The sequence below is a fragment of the Corylus avellana genome, chromosome 6 (genome assembly GCF_965113065.1).
Source record: "Corylus avellana chromosome 6, dhCorAvel1.hap1.2, whole genome shotgun sequence".
Taxonomy (NCBI): domain Eukaryota; kingdom Viridiplantae; phylum Streptophyta; class Magnoliopsida; order Fagales; family Betulaceae; genus Corylus; species Corylus avellana.
In genome coordinates, this window is record NC_142495.1 from 17,056,355 (window position 1) to 17,082,137 (window position 25,783).

General features: G+C 38.3%; 3 protein-coding genes across 4 annotated transcripts; 1 reads left to right on the forward strand and 2 right to left on the reverse strand.

The window, feature by feature from the left end:
- Positions 1 to 2,194: 2,194 nt before the first annotated feature.
- LOC132186707 (ENTH/VHS family protein) lies at positions 2,195 to 8,833 on the reverse strand. The gene is made up of 5 exons (XM_059600724.2): positions 8,095 to 8,833; positions 6,590 to 7,339; positions 6,220 to 6,375; positions 3,541 to 4,503; positions 2,195 to 2,664 (listed from the first exon to the last, which is right to left on the reverse strand). The coding sequence occupies exons 1-5, from the start codon at positions 8,299 to 8,301 to the stop codon at positions 2,623 to 2,625; spliced, it is 2,118 nt and encodes a 705-aa protein (XP_059456707.2). The 5' UTR covers positions 8,302 to 8,833; the 3' UTR covers positions 2,195 to 2,622.
- Positions 8,834 to 10,936: 2,103 nt separating this feature from the next.
- LOC148584959 (uncharacterized) lies at positions 10,937 to 15,122 on the forward strand. The gene is made up of 3 exons (XM_088517610.1): positions 10,937 to 11,045; positions 11,180 to 12,423; positions 12,909 to 15,122. The coding sequence occupies exons 1-3, from the start codon at positions 10,937 to 10,939 to the stop codon at positions 15,120 to 15,122; spliced, it is 3,567 nt and encodes a 1,188-aa protein (XP_088373736.1).
- Positions 15,123 to 17,702: 2,580 nt separating this feature from the next.
- On the reverse strand, positions 17,703 to 24,170 carry TRZ4 (tRNAse Z4). Of its 2 annotated transcripts, XM_088517836.1 has the most exons (13): positions 23,695 to 24,170; positions 22,918 to 23,007; positions 22,586 to 22,630; positions 22,156 to 22,210; positions 21,922 to 21,965; positions 21,658 to 21,793; positions 21,308 to 21,423; positions 20,924 to 21,192; positions 20,691 to 20,838; positions 20,533 to 20,583; positions 19,364 to 19,767; positions 18,588 to 19,269; positions 17,703 to 18,075 (listed from the first exon to the last, which is right to left on the reverse strand). In XM_088517836.1, exons 1-13 carry the CDS (start codon positions 24,043 to 24,045, stop codon positions 17,758 to 17,760), a joined length of 2,709 nt encoding a protein of 902 aa, XP_088373962.1. In that variant the 5' UTR covers positions 24,046 to 24,170; the 3' UTR covers positions 17,703 to 17,757. The 2 variants fall into 2 exon arrangements, with proteins under 2 accessions (XP_088373962.1, XP_059457193.1); XM_059601210.2 differs by having other exon boundaries at positions 21,308 to 21,793.
- Between the last annotated feature and the right edge of the window lie 1,613 nt (positions 24,171 to 25,783).

The following is a 25,783-nucleotide window of genomic DNA, read 5'->3' on the forward strand; positions in this document are numbered from 1 at the left end:
TGCAGGAGGAATTTTAGAAAATTATTATTTTAATTATGCATGTGTGTTTTAGTTTTCCTTTTTCAATAAGGATTGAGTTTTTCCTTTCTTAATAGGATTTATTTTTCTTTTCGATTTGTTTTCCTTTTCCAATTAGGTTTACTTTTCCTTTTCCTGGTTAATTTAGGAGGTGTCTAGCCTATATAAAGGCATCTAGTCTTTGTTGTTTTTTAATCCAGTTTATATTATCTATTAAATTTAAGTCTTTCAGAGTTATTTCTCTGTTTGTTTATTTGGGGCAATTAGGGACTCTCTTTCTTATTTGTTATTTTCTCTCTTCTTGAATTTCCTTTTCAACCTTCAATTCTTAGTTTCTGCTGCTATTATACGCTGTCAGGACAACTTAGTTCCGCTTAGCGTCAATTCTGTTCCATGATGCACAGATTCATTTCTATTGGAATTAAATGAAAATAGATTTAATGAATTCCTTGATTTTTTGGACCTGGTAGCTCAAGTTCTCCAAGACTCTTTCATGCTTTTCTTCTTGTTGTTTCCATGCCTGCAACTGATTCAAAAAGATGTGAAACTCCCAAATCATAGGCTCTAATACCAAATGTAAATGTGTAATTTTGTTTGTAAAGTTTTCCTATCATTTTTGGGTGATCGAGTGTATGGAAATGGTGAAAAGAAGGTTTTGAGGTAAAGGAGATGATGAACTGTAAGGGAAAATGACAATTTTTTGTTCACCTCTCACTCACCTAGCAGCTCATCAATGTTTCAACTTTCCCCATGCAACCTTATGGCCTCACCCCCAAACCACCTTGACCATTTGTTTGTCCTGCCTTTTTTTTTTTTTTTCTTTAAACCTCGTTAACTAACACCTGTTTTTAAGTTGGCTATGTGAACTGCCAACTGTGACATTAAGATACACCAAATTATCATTTTATGAAAAGAAAATACATCCATCTGCAGCATCAGATGTTAGAATGGATGGAAAAGTGATTAAGTGACTTGCACATGACCTATTTGACCAAATTCTTCCCAAAATACTTCTACTTTGATAATTGAAATACCATGAATGCCCCTTTATTATAGTTATTAAAAAAAAAAAAAAAAAAAAAGAACTAAACTGAGAACAATCGTAGGGGTAGTCGAACCACCATTTTTGGTTTTTAGAGGATGGCAAAACTACCTCTATAATCTGTTGGTGTGGTTTGGTCACCCCCTCCTTTTTTGTTTCGGGTGTTTGGATTTTTTTTTTTTTATATTATTGTAATCTTTTTTATTTTATTTTGAATTTTTGGAGAACAAAAATAGTATTTTAGGAAGAAAGATACAAAAGTGATCATGTGCACGGCATATCACCACTTTTCCATCCATTTTAATACTTGATGCTCGCAGATGAACTTTTTAGTTACAAATTGGTAGTTTGATGTATCTTAATGTCACAATTAACAGTTTATGGAGCCAACTTAAATACAAAAGTTAGCTCAAAGGGCTTAAGTATTTTTTTTTTCTCTTCTTTTTTTATTATTATTATTTATTATTAATCACAACTCCTTTACAATTTTCTACCATTTTGCTATCTAAAATAATTGAAAATTACCTTACTACCCTTTTGTATTCATTACGAAAGAAGGGTTGACCCTAGGAGGTAAAGCTGCCCTCCGAGTTTTTGAGAATTTCCCACTTCTCTCTATGTAAGACATAAATCAACCAAGAAATGAGAATATCTACTGGGCATGATGAAACATAAAGTTAACTGCTTCAAGGAGTTTTTGCAGGTTGCCAGACCGACACTACTTAGTTAATAGTATGCTGAGGTTCGTAATACGTGTCAGATTGAAGAATGGGATGGAGTTTCTTCGTTATTTTGTGTTTCATTGGTTCTCCTCTGTTGTATGGTTCTCAAGTTGTGCTAACTTGTATCTATAATATCATGCGTAATTCATATCATAAAGTTTTCTCCACAAAGAAAAAGCAGTCAGAAGTCGAGTGACCGAATTCCGTTCCGCGCCGCACCTGTATTTATCTTCGACTACAAATCACGCCAAACCTCTTTAACTCAAGGTCCCTCCTACAAAAGCTTGGATAGCTGTGGAATTGAAGTTCCTTTCAGAGGTCAAATTCATTATCTATGAGACAATTCTACTGGCCTTCTCCTTTATTTGCTACACCGAGACCCAACTAATCAATCTGAAAACCACTCGCCTACTGAAGCTAAACAACACTAGTGCTTTTTATTGACTTTCTGGGTTCAAAAGCATGCACCCCCACAAGTAATCTCTAGGAGGAAAAAAAAAAAAAAAACAATAGAAGGCAGGGGGGAATATAACAGAACAGTATGCAAAGTACATTACTAAGGAGAAAGACATCTATCCAATCCAAATCAGATTCAAAAACTAATTGGCCACAACATTTTCTCATTCTTCCATTCCTACCAGAAAATCCCTGTATGCTCTCCACTCGCTCCTCTTCCTAGTCGAACAGAAACACGTCTGAGTAATATTTGCATATGTTCCATTATTCGAAAAGAATACGTTCTCTCTTGTAATTGTATATCCTGCTTCAATCTACTTGCTGTAAAGCCATAATCCAAGTCCCAAAGCAGTCCTTTTATAATGAAGCATAAGCTCAAAAGATTCAAAGCACCCTCTTCTGATCACGAGCTGCGGCAACATGGTCCTACAAGACAGACACAAGATACAACATAATCAAGGAAGACATCATGAAATGATCCATTCATTAGATTACTGCAGGTTGGAAGCTAAAGATGTCAACCTAGTCCAATTCCATATCCATTTTAGTAGCAATTCATAAATCAACTGTAGTAAAGAAAGAGATAATTCAATGACAAGGATGACAAAAATGTTCAAGACCCCCCCATCTAATGAATTGGTTTCATTTCCCACTAAAATATGTAGAATCCATACACAAATGCAATGTGATTCCGCCAAGGATTAAGAGATTATCCCTATATTGTTAACTATCATTGGTAGACGCTGATTCATCTCAGAAATTGGAATGTTATTTTGTGTGGCTGGGGGTGGCTCGCAGGGCACCCCCTCTCTTCACACCCCACCTCTCCTTTTTTTCTTTTTTTCTTTTTTTTAATTTTCAGTTTTTAAGTTTATTCATTTTTATTTTTTATTTTGTGTTTAGTTTTTATATATTTATAATTTATATTTTGGCTGACACATGTCGTAATTTTATCAGATCTGACATGGTACACTAATGGAATCCGTCAAGTTTTTTTATGAAATTTGATAGTATGGACTAATATGTTATTGTTGCATACCACAGGAAGCTCTCGTGACATTTTAAAACCACAGTAAGCTTATTGCAAATAAATTAAACCATAAAGACTGATTTTGAATTTTTTTTATATAATAAACCAATCACTATATGATAAACCCGTCCAAAACCACTTAAGAATTCTAAAAAAATTTCAACCAAGGGCACACTCAATTGCTATGACTATCATTAACAACTTAAGAATAAGTAAACCATGATACAAAAAATTAAAACAGTCAAAACACAAGTGTCTGAACTGGAGCTTACCGAGATAAAGTCAAATGCTCTGGTTTCCTCTTTCTTTGAACTGTTCATCAATGAACTAGGAGTTTGAGTTGTAAAGTTTGGTTTGAATATATCTGGAAGGCCCGAAGCATATGCTACATCAGTTCCACTAAAATGACCGACACCAACATTTTGGCCATTCATGTCCCCAAGGGGTTGGAGCTCAGACATTTTTGCAAGCAATTGCTGTTGAGCAAAGAGACTACCCATGGCAGCATAATTCATTGGCTGAGACGAAAAAGCGGGGTTGAACATGAAGCCCGAAGGTATATTGTATGGCATAGCACCAAAGGGAAACATAGCATTTGCATTTGTCACAGCCGTTTGAGAACTCAACATGCCACTCAAAGCGTCATTAGTAACCTGATGGCTAGAATGACTATTTGAATCTGAGAACATAGTTTCAGAAAAAGCTCCGACAGAGGTTCCTTTCTTCTGCATGTTTGAGGCATTTTCATTAATGGACAAACCTGACATCAAATCATTAACATCTTTTTTTGGAGTTTCCTGCCCCTGAGGAAGTTCAAGATTGGATCCAAAAATATCTAATAGTTCAGTTCCATTTTTCTTCCCTTCTATAAGAAGTTCATTAGAACCCTGTCTATCAACAGTCATCCCAGAAAAGAGGTCATCTGCATGTTCCCCACCATCACCAGCATGAAATGACACATCTGCAAAGGGGTCGTCAACATTATTTGGTTCACTACTACTTACACCAGTCACTAGACCACCTCCAAATAAATCATCAATCAGAGGGGCTGGAATTGACAGATTGGTGAGATTTTGATCACTTTGATCCTTAGTAGAACCATCATGGCAATCATCTGAGTCACCAGTGTCTATTAAGTCAGGCATTTGAACAACAGTAGTTGTCTCAACCTTCAGAGTCTTTTCTGTATAAGTTGCCACGCTGTCTGTCTGTTCTCCACCCAAAAGGCTTAAAACCTGACCATAAAGTGCCGATTGTTATTTCAACTCACAAATATTCCCCAAGTAATCAAAGAATAGAATTTCAGTCCAAGCTATAAATTGGAAGTTCACATCTCTACAGTAAAATGTCATCAAATGTACACAAAGCTGGCCAATTTATGTACATGTTTAAATTTTGATTCACAAAATACAAACAGGAACTGAGATGAAGCATGAAGCAACATCTTGCCAGAACCATTCCATTACATATATGTATCTCCACATCGGAAGAATTGGTCAAGAAGTTCTAAATGGAGTTAGTTCTATTGACCAATAAAAAGTGGGCTTACTATCGCTTATATAGAAGGTGGAGAGCTGCAATAAACTATTACTAAAAATATTCAAGATATTGCAACACTTTTCCAAATAAAATAGGGTTACCACATAACATATATATATAGGAAATCCCCTAAACCCTACCTCTATAGATGTATTTAGGACAAACCCTATCCCCTAAACCCTACCCACTCTATGTGGACTTCTTCTTATCTTTCCAATATGGAACCGAGGTGTTACAAACTCCCCCTCTTAAATTCCTGACGTCCTCGTCAAGGCCACGTCATGCAGTGCTCCAGTACTACATGTGTAACACTCCGGTCCCATATTGGAAAGATGAGAAAAAGCCCACATAGAGTGGGCAGGGTTTAGGGTTTAGGGTTTTCCTAAATACATCTGTAGAAGTAGGGTTTATGGGATTTCCTATATATATATGTTATGTAGTAACCCTAGATCTTTAAGAGAAAAATATAGCCGCCTCTCTGTGGACGTAGGCAAATTGCCAAACCACGTTAAATCCGTGTCTCGACTCTTTCTCCCTCTTAATCTCTCTCTTTTCAATTCTATATTGTTCATCAATTATTGTGCATGGTAACAAGAAGATAAAACTCAAAAATTGACTTTTCATATGAGTGAAGCAAAAAAAAAAAAAAAAAAAAAATTGATAAGCAATCAAAATTTTATTAAAAGTGTAACACAAGTACACATGAAGTATACAAGAGAAACATCTAAAAAGAGAAAAAAAGATCAAGAAAAGCATGAAAATCAAGCACATTATAAAAGTCTAAAGCAGCTGGCCAGACAAAAAGTACTAAAGAAGAAAGACATCAAGTTACACCACCATCCACTCACAGTTTTCAAAACTTTTATCATTTCTTTTCCTCCAAAGACAGCGCAAAAGGCACAATTTACCACTCATAATAAATTTATCCACGCCCTCCTAATAACAATTCTGTTTAAGAAGAATCAGGTTATTCTGCGTTTTGTTTGCCACATAAGAAAAATCCAATAATTCTTAAGGAGCAGCCTTTCATAACAGAGAGCAGAATGTAATAGAGCTCCTTCATGTAAGTTGCTTATCCTCAAGAATACTCAAAGTCCTGCCTCATTTTTGTTTGGCTTGGTTCAAGGAGAAAGATAAATAGACTCAAAAACACTTCCCAGTCATTACAATACTCCATTTCTCAGTTGCAAAGAAATAAGCCCACCAAATCCAGGTTACGATTAATGTTAATTACTAACCACAGACGAAAGGACCACTTAGACTGATGCCTATAATAAAATTTGCCATGCAAGCAAATTAAGCACAAATCAGCAAAGCTCAAATACATTCAGTCAGGACTTGATAAATTTTTTTTTTGATAAGTAAAAGAGATACAAATAAAGGACTTGATAAATAAATAAATAAAAGTTTACCTTGTTAGCCTTTTCCCTCAGAGAAGCTTGAGGAGAGTCAGAACATCTCACAACTGCATCTTTATTTTCACTAAAATAAGATTCCACTGTGGAAAAATGGTCATCATCCTTTTTCCTCAGTATTGACTCAAGGACACAGACAGCTTTCATGCGAACCTGATCAATGATAATTCCATAAAAACCATAAGATATTTCATACATAATCATATAATATGCCTCCCAAGTTTTCCTTAAAAAACACAAAACATGTTATTGCTCATGCCACGTATAAAGAAACCAAAGCATATTAAAGGAGAATGAGTATAGAAGTGAAAAATAAATAAATAAATAAACCTTGACTTCTATGAGTATATGAAGAAAATTGACATGCCTGCCACTGGGGAGATTGGAGCTTTGACTCGAGGGCACGACTTAAAGCCACAGCATCCAACTTTGCAGCCTCAACAAGGAAAACCTGAATAGCATCCCGAGTAGGTTGTAGACGTACACCGCCTGAAGTTACAATGGTCTCCAATAACCTCTCTTCACGAGTCTTACTTTCTTTATAACTTGAACCGGAATCCCCATTGGTTATTTCCACCTTAGTTACTCTTGAATCCTGGTTCCAAGGACCACTAGCCACATTCTTTGAAATACCAAAACTACCCTGAGTCTCATTCCGATAATCAACAGGTTCGTATCTATCTGCATACTCAGATTCTATAGTCAATGACCTCCGAAGATTTGGACTCTTGTAACTTCCATTTTCATTCTTTTTTGATAGATGACCTTGCGTGAAATTACTAAGTCCCTGCTTGATAGATGCACTTCCAAGACCTACTACCTCACTAAGAAATGATTTCTTTTCTTCCGATGGAATTTCGTAGTTTGTATTTCCAAACCCCTGTATTCTTTTGTTAAGATCTTCAGCAGGAGCTGGCTTATCATTCTCCTCAGAGAAAATCGCAGATATAGTTTCATGAGCAGTGTCCCGCACAGTCTTATTAAGTGCATCACTTTTCAAAGGATCCAATTGTCCCTTGTAGTGAAATAACTGGCGAATAGCCACTGAATGTCTCTGCATTTCTCTCCTGAACTCTACACCAGATTTCCCCACTGCGTATTTTATCAATCTTAGAGCCTGCACATTAATTCAGCCTAATAGTATCAATACTTCTTACAAAATCATAATTCTCCGTAACAATCTGCAACCATTATAACCAGAGTCATCCATCTAAATCTATGTATCTTTCTAGTCTAGGAACCCCTACTAAACTTCACAACCTAAGCAAAAAAAAAGGGGGCCAAAAGCTATCAAACTAACGGCCCTTCTGCAAATTGGAGTCACTAATAAAAATGGAAGCCTATTAATCACAAGCAATTAAGAAAAGCTATAAGATAGTTACGGGATTTCATCCACCCCACTTCGACCTTCTAAGGATTGCTGCCTCATTTGCAATAATGAACTTGCATGCAATTATTACAAGCAGAACACACATACCCATAAAAAACGCTTTAATTCATACGATTCCCACAATATATAGTAGAACAAGATTCCTACATTACTGTACATATCTTATGCAGATTAGATTATAGCAAGAGAGAGAGAGAGAGAGAGAGAGAGAGAGATCTAAAACTGCATATTTTGCATTACTTGCCATGACACCTTCATTTTTAAGTGACCAAAAAATCAACCCAAAACCCAACGCTCAAAATCCCAATTCCCCTTCTATCCCCCACACATCCTCAACAACTTGTTCTCCATTTCCCACATTTTCAAAGCAACAAAACAAAAATCATCAAATTTCAAGGCCCAGATCTACCCAATCCCAAATCCAAAAGCACCAATCAAAAAGAACAAAAAAAAAAACACACACACACACACACAATTCATACCTTCTGTTTAACAATCGGACTCTTGTGCTCAAGCCGCTTCAGAATAAACTCCGAGACCTCCTTCACAATACTGACATGCGACGATCGCAGCAGCTCGCAGATCTCCTCCAACTTATACACCGGCGCGACCTTGTCCTCGTCCGACGTGGCCCCGTCGACCATCCGAGACCTCCAGTACGACTCCACCGCTCTCCGGCTCGAATCCATCTCCCCCCAGTTCACAAAGAAAACCCTAACTTTCACAAAAAAAAACTGAGCTCCAAACCGATCAAATTCAATTCAAAAGCCGTAGAATCGTTCAGAAAACCCCCCCTTAATTTTTACAAAATTGCTCTAGCTCCAAGGCGATCCGATTCAATTTCAATTCAATTGAGAACCGTAGAATTGGAATTGCCCAATTCGGGAACCAGAGGGTCCCAAGTTTCTAAATCAGCAAGACTGATTTAATCAAAGCTGTTCAAAGTCGGAGAACTTTCCCACAGAATACGTAGCGATTTGATAACTTAAATCACCGAATTTTTAGCTTGGTGTGAATTTGTGCATGGAATTGAAGAAATTAGAATTGCTCAAAATTAGGGCTTTTCGGTTACAGAGACAGAGAGAGGGGGGGAGAGAGATTTGGGAGGAGGCTTGGAAACGTGGAAGAGGAACAGAGAGTACGGACAGGCTACGGGCAAGGAAGGAAGAGAGAAAAACAGAGACGTGTCCGCAGGTGACCCGTGTGGTATACGTTGAAAGTTTGCTGTGCCTGTGCGCCAAGTCACGCACCATTGTCGGGGCACTTATATGGGTCACCGGGTATGGTTATTCCGGGTTGAACCACATCCTCACATTGGCCCACTTCTGTTGGAATATCTAGATTATGCTTTCAATTTATTATTCCATTATAAATTACACCTTTCCCTTTGCGTATTACATTAAAATAAAAAATATCACACGTGATGATGTGCACCTTACCAGATGCTAATGGAGGATAAAACTTGGAACGTAATTGTAATTTGAAGAGACTAAATGTCATCTAAGAGATTAATTGTATTTTTCTCTTCTTCTTTTTTTTTTATGTTTTATTATTTTAACGATTGGTAGAAAAAATAATTTAAATTGTTTGTCTTTTATTTTTTTATTTTTAATGAAATTTTTTTCTTTTAAAATTGAAATACAATATATATTGACATGTCCACACAAGAGAATGTGAGATTTAAACTAATAACCTCTGCTTTATTAGGCATGATTCATAGCCAATAGGTATATTGATCTTTGGCTAATGCCATAGACAAAAGAGAAAAGAAATGATAAAGCTTTGGCGATAAATAATAACCTCGGCATACGTATGACACATATTAACTGTTATTGATTTTATGTTCATTGAGTCTCTCTCTAGAGTTTCGTTAGGAATTGCAACTAGGTTTGAGAGTTTAGTCTCCCATCGGTTTCCGAGTGAGGAGGAGAGGTAGGAAAACAGCGAGAGGTTCACGAAGGAGTATGACAGATGAGTTGGAAACACTGTGTGGTAAGATTTCTCTACTGGAGGGAGAGAAGATAGGCATAAAAATTTCGAAGGGAGAGATTGATGAAACAAAGATCAAAGGAAAAAACTATTTAATAGGGAGGGTGTGGACAGGAAAGAGGGTGAATAAGGAAGCTTTTAAATCTGTACTATCTCGCATTTGGCGTACAGTGAGAAGAGTGGTTTTTAAGGAAATACTGGAAAATATATGGTTGTTTGAATTTGAGATCGAAGCAGACAAAAGGAGGGTGATGGAAGGGAGGCCATGGTCGTTTGATTGTCAAATATTGGTGCTTAATGAGTTTGATGGCAGCATCTCCCCATCTCTGATGGCCTTTCAACACTCACCTTTTTGGGTGCAAGTACATGACATGCCTCTTTTTTGTATGACTAAAGGAGTGGGGAAGAAAATAGGCGAATCTCTTGGTGCATTAGAGGATGTTGATGTGGCGGGCGAGGGTGCTGGGTGGGGTAGATGTCTCCGAGTACGGGTATCCATTGACTTAACAAAGCCACTTGAGCGAGGGAGGGTGCTGGAATTATCAGGGAAGTCATCTTGGGTGTCATTCAAATATGAAAAGCTTCCAATATTTTGCTTTAATTGTGGGCGGATAGTGCATGGAGATAAAGGGTGTCCAGAAGCAAGGCCTAGGAGGATGAGCACGGAAGGGGAGATGAAACCGTGGGGGGTGTTGCTTCGTGCAGAAGAGCCCCGGAGGAACTCTAAGGCGGAGGAATTCCCTACAGACTCCGTAGATAGGGAGTTCTTTGGCCATGTAGGGCATAGATCGCCGGAGAAATCAGAGGACTCTAGCAAAGGGAACTGTTCCGAAACTGAAACACGTCGCACGAATCAAGGAGAATCCATGCAGGATGGTCCAACATGTGTTGTACGTGCTAAAGATGCGGAAATAGTGCTGATGGGGGATGAAGAAAATAACCGTGGGGGCAGTTCAAAAAAAACAGAGGGTGTAAAGGAAGGAGATATTACACGTGGTTTGAATGAGGAGAATATCCTGATGGATTACTCACCTAAATATTTTGGAACAATATCTGGGCCGGTTTCTATGAATATGGAACCATACAGTGGGTTGGTTGAGCATAGTGGGTTTGTTGATGTAACTGGGAGGGACAATATAGGAAAGGTTGAAGGAGCAGAAAATAAAAATATAAGGAAGGACCAGAATACCCCAACTTGGAAGAAACGTGTTAGACTTAATGCGAAAGTGACTCAGCAACAAAGTTTACGGCCAGAGTTAGTTCTGGGGAAGTGAAAATTTGAATATAGGGAGAAGGGAGCAGGGAAGAGGAGTTATGCGAAAAAAGGGAAGGTGAATGGGGAGATTGCTATCACATCTGAACAGGCGGTGGCTGATGTACAGCCCCGCCAGGAATTATGAGTATACTGAACTAGAATTGCCGGGGGATTGGGAACCAACGGACAGTTCGTGATCTTTGCCGATTGGTAAAGGAAAAGAGACCCAATTTAGTTTTTTTAATGGAAACTAAATTACAAGCTTATCGAATGGAGATTTTAAAGGCAAGGTTAGGATTTGGGAATGTGTTTGTGGTGAATAGTGTGGGACGAAGTGGTGGCTTGGCGTTGTTATGGAAGGAAGATATCGTGGTTACCATTCAAAAACTATAGTAGAAGGCATATAAATGCTACTGTAGTTACTGAGCAAAATGGGCAAGAGTGGACTTTTACTGGATTTTATGGGCATTCGGATGTGTGTAAAAGAAAGGAATCTTGGAACTTGTTACGGTATCTCAGGTCTTTCTCACCCTCTGCATGGCTTTGTATGGGGGATTTTAATGATATACTGGAGGAATCTGAAAAATTTGGGGAAAGTAGAAAATCAAGAAGACAAATGGAAGAGTTTCAAGAAACAGTGGAGTACTGTAGGTTAATGGACCTTGGTTTTACTAGGCCAAAGTTCACTTGGTGTAATAAAAGGGAGGGTGCCCAGTTTATAATGGAGAGGCTTGATCGCGCTATGACAAATGTGGAATGGCAGAATCGGTATCCAGCAAAGCTGATGGAGGTTTTAGCATCACGAAATTCTGATCATGCCCCATTATTTTTCTCTTTTCATTGTCAAACCATGAGGAGAAGGAGTAGGAGAAAACGTTTCAGATATGAGGCTGCATGGCAAAAGAATACAGCTCAAAAGGAAATTATAAGAAGAGTATGGAGGGTGAAAGATAAACCGGTGGATGATTGGAGGAATGTTCTGGAGAAGCTGGAAAGTAGTAGACAGTCCCTAACTGAGTGGGCCAAAGAAAATCGAAATCCTAATGATGAGCTCATTGACCGTAAAAGAAAGCAACTTCATGGTCTCCAAAGAGAAGAGGGGGTACAGGATCTGGGGCTGATTAGAGGGATTCAAGGGGAAGTAAATGAGCTTATGGAACAAGATGAAACAAAATGGCGTCAAAGGGCTAAGGAGGCTTGGTTGGAGCATGGGGATAAAAATTCTAAATTTTTCCATGAGTGTGCTAATTTGCGACAGAGGGTAAATACGATAGAAAGAATTACTGATGTAGAGGGGACTGTGCATTCTACGCCAGAAGCAATTGAAGGGGCTTGTTTGAGCTATTTCCAGGACATGTTTCAAACCTCATCTCCTTCGGGTTTTGAGGAATGTTTGAATGCAGTAGCTGCGAAGGTGACTCCAGAAATGAACCAGCAACTCTTGCAAGATATACGGTCAGAAGAAGTAAGTCAGGCTCTAACCCAAATGGCGCCGCTAAAGTCACCTGGACCGGATGGTTTTTCGGCTTGTTTTTATCAAGAACAATGGGCTGTGGTTGGCACTGAGGTATGTTCAATAGTCAAAAAAAAATTCCAGTGTGGCTATATTGAACCTATGGTTAATGCTACACATATTGTGCTTGTTCCAAAAAAAAAAATGCCTTCTAAAGTTACGGAGTTTCGACCAATTAGCTTATGCAATGTGCTGTGCAAAATTATTTCAAAGGTTTTAGTGAGCCGGTTGAAGGTGGTATTACCTTTAATTATTTCGAGAAACCAATCTACTTTTATCCCAGGTAGACTTATATCAGATAATGTTTTAGCAGCATACGAAACTCTTCATACTATGCATTCTAGGATGTGGGGAGAAGAGGGTTATATGGCATTGAAGCTTGATATGAGTAAAGCCTACGACCGGGTGGAGTGGGTTTTTCTTGAGAGGTGATGCAAAAATTGGGATTTGCTAATAAATGGGTAGAGTTGATTATGAAATGTGTCACAAGTGTCAGTTATTCTATTATTGTGAATGGAACACCTACTGGAAATTTTTAGCCTGCAAGGGGAATTCGACAAGGGGATCCTATTTCTCTGTATCTTTTCATATTGTGTACAGAGGTGTTAAGTGCCCAATTTCAACAGGCGAAGATACAAGGTCTATTAAGGGGAGTTCCTACCTCCTTTAAGGGGATGAGACTCAACCACTTATTCTTTGCAGACGATAGCTTGATATTTTGTAAGGTCAACAGAAATGAGTGGCATAATCTGGTTGAGGTATTGGGTATTTATGAAAAAGCATCTGGTCAGAGATTAAACAAAGACAAAACAACTATCTTCTTCAGTAGAAATACTCCTCAGGTGGATCGGGATTGGATTCTACATGTGTCAGGGGTCCCAGTTACACAACGATATGACACATATCTCGGGCTTCCGGCATTGGTGGGAAAGTCTCGCATTCGGGAGTTTCATGGCATAATAGATCGAGTGAAGAAAAGAGTCACTGATTGGAAGGTAAAATTCTTATCGAAGGCCGGAAAGGTAATACTATTGAAGGCGGTGGTCCAAGCTATTCCTAGATATAGCATGAGTATTTTTCTCCTCCCAAAAGAGATTTGTAAGGAGATAAACAAGATGATGCAAATGTTTTGGTGGAGACATAAGGAGAATGAGAGGAAGATCCACTGGATGAGCTGGGAAAAAAAGGGGCTAGCTAAATCAAGAGGAGGAATGGGGTTTAGAGATCTCACTTGTTTCAATAAAGCCCTCCTTGCAAAACAGTGTTGGCAACTGCTGAAAAATCCGGACAGTTTGGCTGCCAGTATCATTAAGGATAAATACTATCACCAGGGGTCATTTTTGGAAGCTAAACTAGGTGGTAGGCCATCTTATGCTTGGAGGAGTCTTCTGTCAGCAAAGGATCTGTTACAAGCTGGTTTACTATGGAGAATTGGTGATGGGAAGGAGGTGTCTGTATGGAGGGATAAGTGGATCCCATGCCCAAGTTCGTTCAAACTCCAATCCCAATGCCGTATATTACCAGAAGATGCTAAGGTAAGAATTTTAATAGATTCTAACTCAGGTACATGGGACTTGGGACTTATTAATAGAGTATTTGAGAAGGAGGAAGCAGCAATTATCAGTGGTCTACCTCTTAGTCGTTATCAAAGACAAGACAAATTAATTTGGCAAGCAACAACAATAGGGGAATTTACTATGAAGTCCGCTTACCACTTGGAGAAGGGGAGACAACTTTCAGTGAAGGGGGAGAGTTCGAATATGTCTGGTTGTGGTTCTGTTTGGAAGATAATCTGGAGTTTAGGGATACCAAACAATGCAAAAGTTTTCTTGTGGCGGGCATGTAATGAGATTCTTCCTACAAACGCAAATCTGAAAAAACGAGGTGTCCTTTTGGAAGATATGTGCGAGTTCTGCAAACAAGAGGTGGAAACTGTGACTCATGCTTTATGGGACTGTCCAGCTGCGCAGGATGTATGGGGTGCTGGGGATAGGAAAATACAAAAGAGCCGGTGTGTGGGGGACAATTTTATGGCTCTGATGGAATACTTAATGGAACGGTGCAAAGAAGAGAATCTGGAGGTGTTTGCTTTAATAGCAAAGGGTATATGGCAAAGGAGGAATGATGTGCTATATGGGAAGGAGTTTTCACACCCAAATAAAATTGTTTATGCAGCTGGAGATTTACTCCAACAGTATCAACTGGCAAATAAGAAGTCCCAATCTGATGAGGTGATATGTGAAGTATCTAGGCAATGGTGGAGACCACCAATGTTGGGAGCTTACAAGGTGAATTGGGATGCAGGGATTAATCCTAGACTACCATGTATGGGAGTTGGTGTGGTTATCAGGGATCATTTAGGACAGGTGTGTGCAGCGCAAAGCAAAAGTATTAAAGGGGCCTTTGAGCCTACTACAGCAGAAGCTATTGCGGCCTGTCATGCAGTGGATTTATGTAAAGATCTTGGGCTACCTTCAGTAGAGTTGGAGGGTGACTCAATGATAATTGTTAAGGTCATTACAAGTATGGAGTTGAATGGAGCGAGTTATGGGCATATAGTGGAAGATATAAAAGAAGTTCTGAGAACTTTGAGGAGTTGGACTATCCACCATGTTCCAAGAGAAGCAAACCGTGCAGCTCATGGGCTTGCAAAAGCTGCTACCAAAAAGGAGGAAGATAAAATCTGGTTTGAGGAAGTCCTAGATAGTATTTCTAATGTAATTACTTTAGAGCTTAGTGCTCTATGTTTGTAGAGCTTCGGCTCTGTCAATTTATTGACATGTTCCATTTGAATGAAGATGAATTTGTTGGTTCAAAAAAATAATAATAATAATAATAATAACCTCAGCATCTCAATAAGGCCCTCGTAGGATATATATATATAGTTCGTAAGTTATATTGAATGTGTTTTAAGTGTGTTAATGAAATTATCACACAAATAGAACTATGATTTTAGATGGAGGGGTGAAATTAAGAAGAAAAAAAAAATGAAGGCAGTAAAAATTTGATTTTAAAAGAATTATAGAGGTATTTAAAAAAAATGGGGAAAATTTTGAAACCCGCACACCTTAAGGTCCGTTTGGGAATCCAATTTCAATAAGTGCGAATTTAAAAATTGCGTTTTTAAAATTTTCGTTTTTGAAATCACTACTTTTTAAAATTTGGTAAAACATGTTAATAAGTATTTTTTTATCAATTGAGTGTTTTGATAACATTAGTGTATAATTGCGGTTTCATGATCAAATAGATAAATATTGCCCCAAATATTTTTTTAAGTGAAATCGTGATTTTGGTTTAAATTCGCACTTTTTCAAATAAGCACATTCTAGTCAGCTTATAAAAATCGCAGATTTTTCCACGATTTTAAAATTTGCGTTTTTAAAATCGAAATCCCAAATACTCCAAAATTACGATTTGGTTTAAAAACACAAATTATTTTTTAAAAAACGCACTCCCAAATGGAGCCTTAGTAGATCACACAAAATGTCTAGCTAAGGGATCCTTGAAACGTATAAACTATAGTTTGTAGTCGATAATAGAATTTGGTATTCCATTTCATAAGACTAACATATCAATCATTATGATCTCTTTTGATCATGGAATTGAGACTTTTGATTGATTACAATGCACTGAACTGGATCATGTGAGTTGTTATTGTATGAACTACTATCAATATGAATAACTTGAATTAGCCATTGTTTATGATATTGACTCTCAATTATGAGAGAAATGTGAAATAAAACGTAAAGTGGATGACACTTCAATACATTTTTCTAGTGATATCTTTTATCTCAGTGTATTAAGTGATTACATATAATATTGTGGAAACACTACTCCTTAAGATGAAATTCATAATCATTTTTTATCAAAAAGATATGAAATATTCACTTGAGATAAATTTAATGGGAATCGGTTATTCTGAACCTTTGGCCAAAATATTTTAGTAAGGAATTACTAAAATTAAATGTACTAAATTAAGTTGGGAACTCAAAAATCAAGAGATAGTGAATTACAGTAAATTGTATGACTTTAATTTCACTAGGTCAATTGCAATTATAAGAAATAAATGGAGTTTTGATTAATCAAAATAAATAGGGAAATTATATTTAAAATTCTTAGGTAAACGCGCTTTTATTAAAAACTTCCTGAGTATTTTTTTTTGGAAATTTAATCTCTGGGTCACTCGAAACTACTAGAAAACTCCCTACCGTCAATTTTTGTTAACTTCCGTTAGTCTACTCAAAACTCACCGTTTTATCTGATTAAAATATTATTTTTTTATTAATTTAATTAAAAAAATTCAATCTTAAAAAAAATAAAATAAAATAAAAAAATAAAATAAAATAAAATTTGAAGGGTGGCCAAGGGTGGCGGTGCCACCTCTGGCCACCCCCCCAACCCCTATGGGGTGGCCGTAAGCCACCCCAGGGGTGGTTCGCCCACCCATGGGTGGCTCGAGCCACCCCTTGGGTGGCTTGGGGTGGCTCGCGGCCACCCCTTGGGGGTTTGGGGTGGCCCGCAGGCCACCCCTCCACCCATGGGGTGGCCGCGACCCACCCCTTTGGTGGAAAGGGGTGGCCGCGACCCACCCCAAGCCACCCAAGGGGTGGCTCGAGCCACCCCATGGGTGGTTTGGGGTGGCCCGCAGGCCACCCCAAACCACCTGGGGGTGGCCGCAAGCCACGCCAGGGGCGAACCACCCCTGGCGTGGCTTGCGGCCACCCCAGGCCACCCTTCAAATTTTTTTATTTTTTATTTTTTTAAGATCGAATTTTTTAAATTAAATTAATAAAAAATAATATTTTAATCAAATAAAACGGTGAGTTTTGAGTAGACTAACAGAAGTTAACAAAAATTGACGGTAAGGAGTTTTCTACTAGTTTCGAGTGACCCAATGACTAAATTTCCAAAAAAAAAAACCTAAGAAATTTCCCAACTTACTCAAGTACAATTACAATTATTTAGTGAAATAAATTGTAATTAAACTAGTTTTATTTTCCCTTTAAATCCCTTCTCAAGCTGATTATTATCCCTCCTTCCCTTCTTTTATATCTTCTCATTTTTCTCAATGCATCCGCTATAAGTGCAATCCTAGTGGTCTTGGCTTGAGAATCAGTCATAAGACATAATCGGCCCATGTCAAGCAAAAATTGGCAATAGAACATCCTTATCAGATCGACCCACTTAACACAAAAATATGTTCAACAGTCTAATTGATTATGGATCCTAGTAGGAAGGGATCAACTAGCAAGTGTATGCATAATCAATTTACAGAAATCCCACTCAATCGGCAAGAGATATAGATTTCCAAAAAATAAGAGATTGCAAATTACTGAAAGAAAAGAGGAAAGCCAATTTTATAATATCAAAAAAAAAAAAAAAAAAATGTTATGATGCTGCACTTACAGCATCTAGAACATCATTTGACTCATCACCTATCATCTGGTTTTTAAAAAGCAGTTTCAAGTATGGAAGAACCTTTGGAAGTACTGGCAAATCTGCTACATTAACACTCATCATGTCAAAAGCAATGCATGTCTTATGCATGTGTGTCTCATCGAATACTGGAATTTTCGGATATCTCTGGCTGAAGTGGGTAAGGATAATGCGATAAGCACCAGCAGAGTTCCCAACCTCTACAGCTTCCATTGTTGTGCTATGGTTTCTTGCAATAGCCTCTTCCACCATGCCGTCCTCAAAAGTTGCCTGCAACGTTCACGAGAAGAACCGGTCAATTGTTGTCATCTTATCCTAATTTTACCCAATTGAACAAGCTGAATCAGCACCCACAATACATTTTGAAATAAGCATGAATAACATATAATCCTTTTTGTTAGCATCATGTGATGAAAGCCCCCCATTATGAAATAGCCTAAACAACCATTAAAAGTTTTAAAGAAGTTAACTCTGCAACCAGCTGAAATGCCACTAGGGCCTAAAGCAACATCGTATAATTACATTAATTATAGAAAAAGTGCCTTCAATCCTTTAATGAAGTTAACTCTGCAACCAACCATGATCCCAATTATTGTAAAAAGTTCCTTCAATCCTTTTTCTATCTCGATTTAAGCATCAAAATGTCTACAACTATCAGTTAGACATGTCCGAAAATGTACATACCTATCTTAAACACTGCATCATGTTATCTGGAAGAAAATAAATTCTGTAATCTATATCAATTAAACAGAAAAGAAGCAGGGATTTGTGTGATAACTTGCCTCGTGTATAAGAACTGTTGCACCACGAGATGCTTCTATCAGTTCTGGGCAGGGCCTAGTGTCACCTGAGTACACAATCTTCCACCCTGGTATCGCTTTTCCAACACTATTGGTTCTCTCTGCCGCTTTCAACACAACACCAAATGCGTGTGGACAGTGCACAACAGGGAAACTAATCAAGGCCTCCAAACCGGCTTCACTAAGAACTTTCTTCAACCTCATTAGGATTGGCAAAGCCATGCCATTGTCAACTGGACTACCCGGTCTCTTCCAATAGCTCTGCATACGGGATCCTCTAGCAAAGAGAGTACAATCTATACCCTGTCCAGTTGACCCATCTGAATTTTTATCGTTCATATCCTCAACATTAATTGGACTTCCTGGAGAAAAGTGACCCGTCCTTGATCTGGTAGTGCTTTCCAAAGCATCCAATGAAGCCTCTGTAGTGTGCTTACAATCAAGGAACTGCATATCTAAGTCTTCAAGTCGTTGGTATGCATCTAAGTATTTCTTAAGCTGCCTTGGCCCTATAACCAGTAACGGTTCATGGGGCACTTCCTTCAATAAATCACGTCGCAGAGCAAGTATTCTTGCCAAGCCAGTGTGATGGTCGGCATGGATATGAGAAATCCAAATACACCGTAGACCTCTCACAACATAGTCAGCACCCTCTACACCAAATCTGTTCTCCAGGCATATCAACCAATGTGTTAGAAGGGAATCTGAAAGCTCTTTTAGTAAAAGTAACATGCATATCAAGATTTGTATGGCATTACCTTCTTTTCAACTGTCCCAGGCTTCCTTCACCACAATCTAAGAGCACACCTCCTTTTGAGAAAAGATTAATGTAGATTGAACTAACATTTCGATATTTAGACGGCTGGGATGAACCGGTCCCAAGAAGAATAATCTCTAAGTCATCTCTCTTTATATTCTCCAAACAACTAGGAAGAGTATTCTCATTCAACCATGGCTCTTCAACCATCATAACTTGATTATCTTGCATAGGATATGTTCCCTCTGTCTCTCTCAACGCATGCCACAACTGACTAACATGTTGGGCAGCATCCGCAATTTCTGGAACCTCTGCCAGTAACTCATTGATGACTTCTGAGGGAGACATTGAACTTGGAATACCAGATCTATCCAACCCAAGATGAGCAAAAGGACGCAAAGTGAACTGTTCAATACAAAAAAAAAAAAAAAATTATTATTCTATATGGGATCAGAAACATTGAGACACTCTCACAAAAGTATTTGCAGATCAGCCCACATTGCAGAACAAGCCGAGCCTGGCATAATTGGGATGACAAAAATGAAAAATAAATAAATAAAAGAATTCAAAAAGAAGGCTTAACATTCTATACCCAAGCATACATAAAGAGAATAGATTGAGGAAATTTTGATAAATGGATACACGAGAGAATTTATGTAAATGATCTCAACTTCTTGAGAGCATAACCAATTTCCTAATAACCCTCAAAATTCTCTCTTGACTATCTCAATTGACATTCCTTTCCTACCTCAATGTGAGACAACTTTTGGAGTTATGCTTGTATATGCAGTCTAGTTTGTAAAAAAAAAAAAAAGGTTAAACTACATCAGATCTTTCTAGTATAAAAATTAGATGGGGCCAGAAGTTCAATATACACAGCATAAGCAGTCAGCGGTAGTCCTCTTTCCTCGTAAAGCTTCAAACAGCATTTAAGAAAGAAAGAAAATGTATAACTTTGTAACATTATATAGAAAAACTACTCAATTTGAATAGAAGATTGGGGAAAAATAAAACAATAAAATTTCAGAAGAAGAAAAAAGAATGGACTGCATATAAGCAGGAAGAAAGAGGAGGGATTTGCAATATCAACGAATAGGTTACTAAGTTTAGCCTAGTAATTTTTTTTTTTTTTCTTTCTTACAAAAGCCAACTAAAATCAATATTTAATACCTTGAGGAGATTTTCAGCAGAAATTGTTTCCTGTAGCTCCAAAACTGGACCCTGATAAAAGGAAACCAAATCAACTACTCAGTGGGCCCAATTACTTATCAACTCCTAAAAGGTAGAGTTTATAATGATCATTAGCCTCTTAATATATTGCAACAAACCTCACTTGAAGCAATGGAGTCTGGTGCTGAGGAATTAAGCTGCTGAAGAGACCAAAAACCTGGAGCTGGAAAAAACTGAGGACACAAATAATTAAGTCGTGCTGCAATTCTTGCACTTGATTTTAGAATTGGAATCTCCACATTCTTCCTGCAAATGCACGAGTACCGAAGAGAACTGTCAATCAAAGTATGAAAGCACATACCACAAAGACTTTGAATAAGAAAAGACTCACTTTTCATGTCCAGCCAGGATATGTTGGGCTGAACCGAATCTTTTCATCCATTTCTGATAATTGCAACTACTTATGACAGACGCAGGACTTAAATGAATGATACAAGTAACAGTCTTAGAACCATCTGGCGGGTTGCCTGAGTGATCTGCATAATAACTACTGAGAGATTGTATAGACAATAACTTCTCCAAATGAGACTCTGTCGGGCAGTCGACAAGGAATACAATGGGACCGGGAACAGAAGCACCCATTACATCACTTGGATGAACCTAAACAAAAAGGCAAATAAATCTACAAATTATAGAGCAAATAACAGATTTAAGATAAACTTAAAGATAGACAAGAGCCTTCTAATCAATCGACTTCATGGCATTTGGAACCCACCATGATATTTTGGTGATCTGACTTCACTGAGTTGCCAAGTTGCAGTTCACGATACTTAGGGCCTGGTTTAAGACCAAGAGCAATAGCTTTGGCCGGGTCAAATTTCCCCTTGATCTCTGGCAATTCACAGACATATATTACAGACATATCACCAGGCTTTATAGCAGACCCAGTTCTACTGTCTGGACTAAGTGGTTTTGTGATATGATCCATCGTCTCTTCCAGACCCTTTTCTGAGATGGGCTCTTCATTCAAGAGTTGCCGCCCTTCCCCGCAATTTGGTTGTAGGAGAATGGCTGATATTTTGACAACCTCATCATTGATGAGAACAATGGGATCTAGAGACTTACTTGAATCGGGCATAGCGGCAACAACAGAACTTAGTTCAGGCCCAAAGCTCCGAGTGTTAACCATAGCAGCATTTGGGATGAAAGACCTCATGGCATCAACTAAATACTTGAGATCTGATGGACCCCAAACATTGACCTTCAGAACAACAACTATTCTTTAAAATAGAATAAGCTGGCATTGCAGAGCACAATTTAATAATATTAACTGGAAAGATAGGGATGCGTGTGTGCGAGTGTGTATGTATAAGTGAGTCCGATACCCACAGACATTCCTTCTTCTCCCATGCCAGCCAAAGTCAACAGCAAACCTGCAAAGTTCAAGTAAAACTTGAGCAATCAGGGGGCCAACCGAAACATCTCTTTGCACTACCTTGCGTTTACTAATGCTTGAAGGCATTATAGTATCAAGTAAAACACTTTCTTCGGTTTTAATATGCATTTGAATTACAGTTAATGACTATAGATAGAACATTGTTGCTGATATATGAAGATACAAACCTGGAAGTCCACCTGCAGTCTCTGAGCAAACGCGAGAGAGAAATATGTGGTCTATCTGCAGAAAAACTCAAAACATTAAATGTATTTCTACTAAAAGATGTAATTTATCATTTTCATCAACTGAAATTGAAGAACGCGTTTGTAATGCCCCACCCCAAATGACACAATATTGTTAGCTTTTGGCTCCCCCAAACCAAACTTCCCAAGAGGTCACCCATCTTGGTACTACTCTCGCATAAGCTTGCTTAACTGCGGAGTTCTGAGGGGATCGTGACCATCATAGCTTTAAAACGCGTTGTTGTCATGAAGGGTGTAAATATACATATAAGCACATCTACATCTCCATACCCAGGCAATGTGGGACGCCACAACGTTATATATAGATTTATAACAAAAGAAGAAAAGAATGAAATTTCCAGACATCTCATACCTTTGATAATTTAATCTTATGCTCTGTACAGAACCGTTGCAATCCCTGCAATGAGAATTATAAATCAAGAGAATAAAATTCCACACATTTACATGTAATAACTTTTTTTGAAGAGTTATATCTTAAAAATATAGGTACAAGCACCACCTTAATTTCAATTTCATAGAACACCAAACAATAACCTAACACTATTTCAGAATCCATGAACTCATTTTCGGTAGTCATGAACCATATATAAACGTATACTAAAGCAGCAAAAATTAAGTCCATAACACCAACAGAGAAAAATATATAACAATGAGTTCCTAAGGAAAATGTCACTCCAGGCTTACCTCTCCGGCATTGAATATAAACCTTTGCCTGTCAAAAAAAAGCAAGACTGAAGGAGATGTATCTTGAGTATCCATTCCTGTCCCCAATATCTGTAATAAATAAAAAGACGCCAGAATCACAAGCCAATGAGACAACTGAATTTATTACAAATATATCTCATCAATCCAACAATTACTTTCAAGAAATGGCATTGATTAATCCCCACAAATACAAATGAGATAATATCTTCAGTACTGTCTACTCAAATGAAAAGGCCGGAAAATCAAATTTGTAGAGAGAATGAAACCCAAAAACAAGTAACCACAAAATTAGTTCATAGTAGCCCAGTTGATCAAATCCCACAATTCAAATCAGCTAGCAAAATGTTACACTTCCACTCACGTTTTGCTACCCCCCACCCCCCCAAAAAAAAAAAAATTCCAACAAACCTGGTTCTTCTTTCATTGGCAACAATCCCAGTTCACATAATTTTCCACAACTAACACTAGGAACCCAAATTAACTATAAAACAGCATGAGCTTATCCAAAATCCATATATCTCAGATTGCCGTTGTCAAATGAACACCACAACCTAAAGTGACAAACAAATTTTGAGTAAAATTTCTGGCTATCCTCCACTCAAACGAAAAGCTCAAACAAATCTAATTTACAAAAACCACTATTAGACAAAACCCAAAAAGATTGAATTATACCCCACTCCATGAAAAATATTAAAAGAGACCCAAATTCACAATATGCCAAACAAAGAAAACCCAGGAAAGCCAAAACCAATATACCTGCGCATAAGCTATGGTATTGGCAGGGTTGAGTTCGCGCACTTTCAGCTGCAGGCTCTTCCGGGGCCTATCACTCTTGTCTTTGCCCTCGGCCCTTCTCTTATTGAATCCAACACGCTCAGTTTCGTCCATCGGAACCTCTTTGCTCTCCCTAAGAGTGCTGCTGTTTCTGCGAGCAAGATTTGGAGACTGGGTAGGATCCCTTCGGTGCCGTTTAGAGGCGAGAACAGTGAAGAGAGAGCGGCGGGGTCTGGGATTGGAGAGGACAGAGAGAGAGAGAGAGGGTTTAAGGGGGGAGAGAAGAGGGAATGAAGAGAGGAAGAGGAGGCGGAGGGCTGTGACTTGTGGCATTTTGCTTTCAATTCATTGGTGTATTTGTATTTCTTGCAAGGGTTCTAGAATTGAGAAGAGAGAGATGAAAGCCTCTGTCATTTGCGCTCAATTCTTAAAGATTGGCACTTCAAAGTTCAAAGTTTCAAACCCCTCCACTCACCCTTTTTGGGCCTTTGGCCTTTTCCCTTGCACCTTTTTTTTTTTTTTTAAACCCTTCCGGGGAATATTTGCTATTTTAGAAAAATACAGTTTACCACGGTGAAAGAAAAAAAAAATGCAATTTCATAGGTAAAAAGTGTAATTAAACTAAATCGCAAAAAAATTCTGTTTTCAAATTCCAAGTGAAGAGATACTTTTTTTGAAAAGGCACGGAAAATTGCAATTTTAAATGTCAAACCGCGATTTTGTCAAACGCTTAACTGTGTTTTTAAAAATTACGTTTTCAAATCGCACATTTTTAAATTGTATTTTTTAAAATCGTAAACACAAACGTACCCACAACTCTACATATTTTTCGTTGCATTACTTGTATTTTTTTTTTTATCTTTAGAAAATATTTAATTGAAATGAAAATGGGTTACAATGTTAGAGTTTGAACTCAAAACAAAGGTTTGATATCATATTAAATCATCTGTCATCTCAAAACATTAAACTGATAAGAAAAATATGATTTTGATTATTTTAATTAATATTATAACTTATTTGATTTATTAAGACATATTTTAGGCATGTCTGCAAGTGTGATTGTGGACCAAAAGCAAAACGGGCAAATCATCCTCCTTGACCTGACAACCAAGATAGCATTCACATCGACAACCCAATGGTCTGAACCAAAAGCAAAACGAGCAAATCATAAAGGGAGGACAAAGCCTTATTACAAACAAAAAAATAGGAAAGAAAAAACGTACGGGGATATAAAACAGGAAAGTAAATAACACATACATGGAAAATGAAAATACAACAAAAGGAAGCCCACAATACAAGGAAAATAACAAGAGAAGCACACAAAGCGGATGACAACAGCCGGAAGAAGAACGATCGCATGCTAGCTGAAAACCGACGCAGAGGGTAGAGTTAGAAGCTCATCGCGGGGGGAAGTGTGAAAAGACCCAACAGCGGACGGTGAACGACAAAGCAGGTGTAGAGGAGATTGGCGGCACACTCAAAGAAACTATAGGGAGAGTTTAAGTGAATCCCCCAAGAGCGGCACCCCCAAAGTGTGCCAAACAAGCAAAAACAACAAGAAACAAACACAAACACAACGAGAAGCAAATGACAAATAACAGGCAAAAACAGGAAAGGTAAAAAGCCAGAAAAACAAAACAAAAACAAACCACAGCCGAAAAGGCAAATCCGATGCGAAAGGTGAGATGGACACTGATGGATTCGGAGAGTAGGAAGGCGTGGCACGCGTCGAGGTGGATCAGACGAAGGAAGGGAGATTGAGCCAAGGCAAGCTGATCCAAAGCCAAGCCCGACCTAGACAAGACGCAGCAGAGACAGATGGCAGTGGAAAAAGACGGCATGGTGGAGAACAGCTATGCAAGCACAGCGGCAAAGGGAGTAGGGCAAAATGCTAGAGAACGAAACAAAAAAGAAAAGGGACGGCACAAAAGGAGGAAAACCTCACAAGTCGAAGGGGGAGGGAGGAGGCAATGGAGCTAGGAGCATCAAGTAAATAGGCTAGCTCACCATGCGGAAGGGGCAAGGGGAGGAGGGAGGCATCCAATGGCCGTCCCTCCTCCCCAAACCTGGG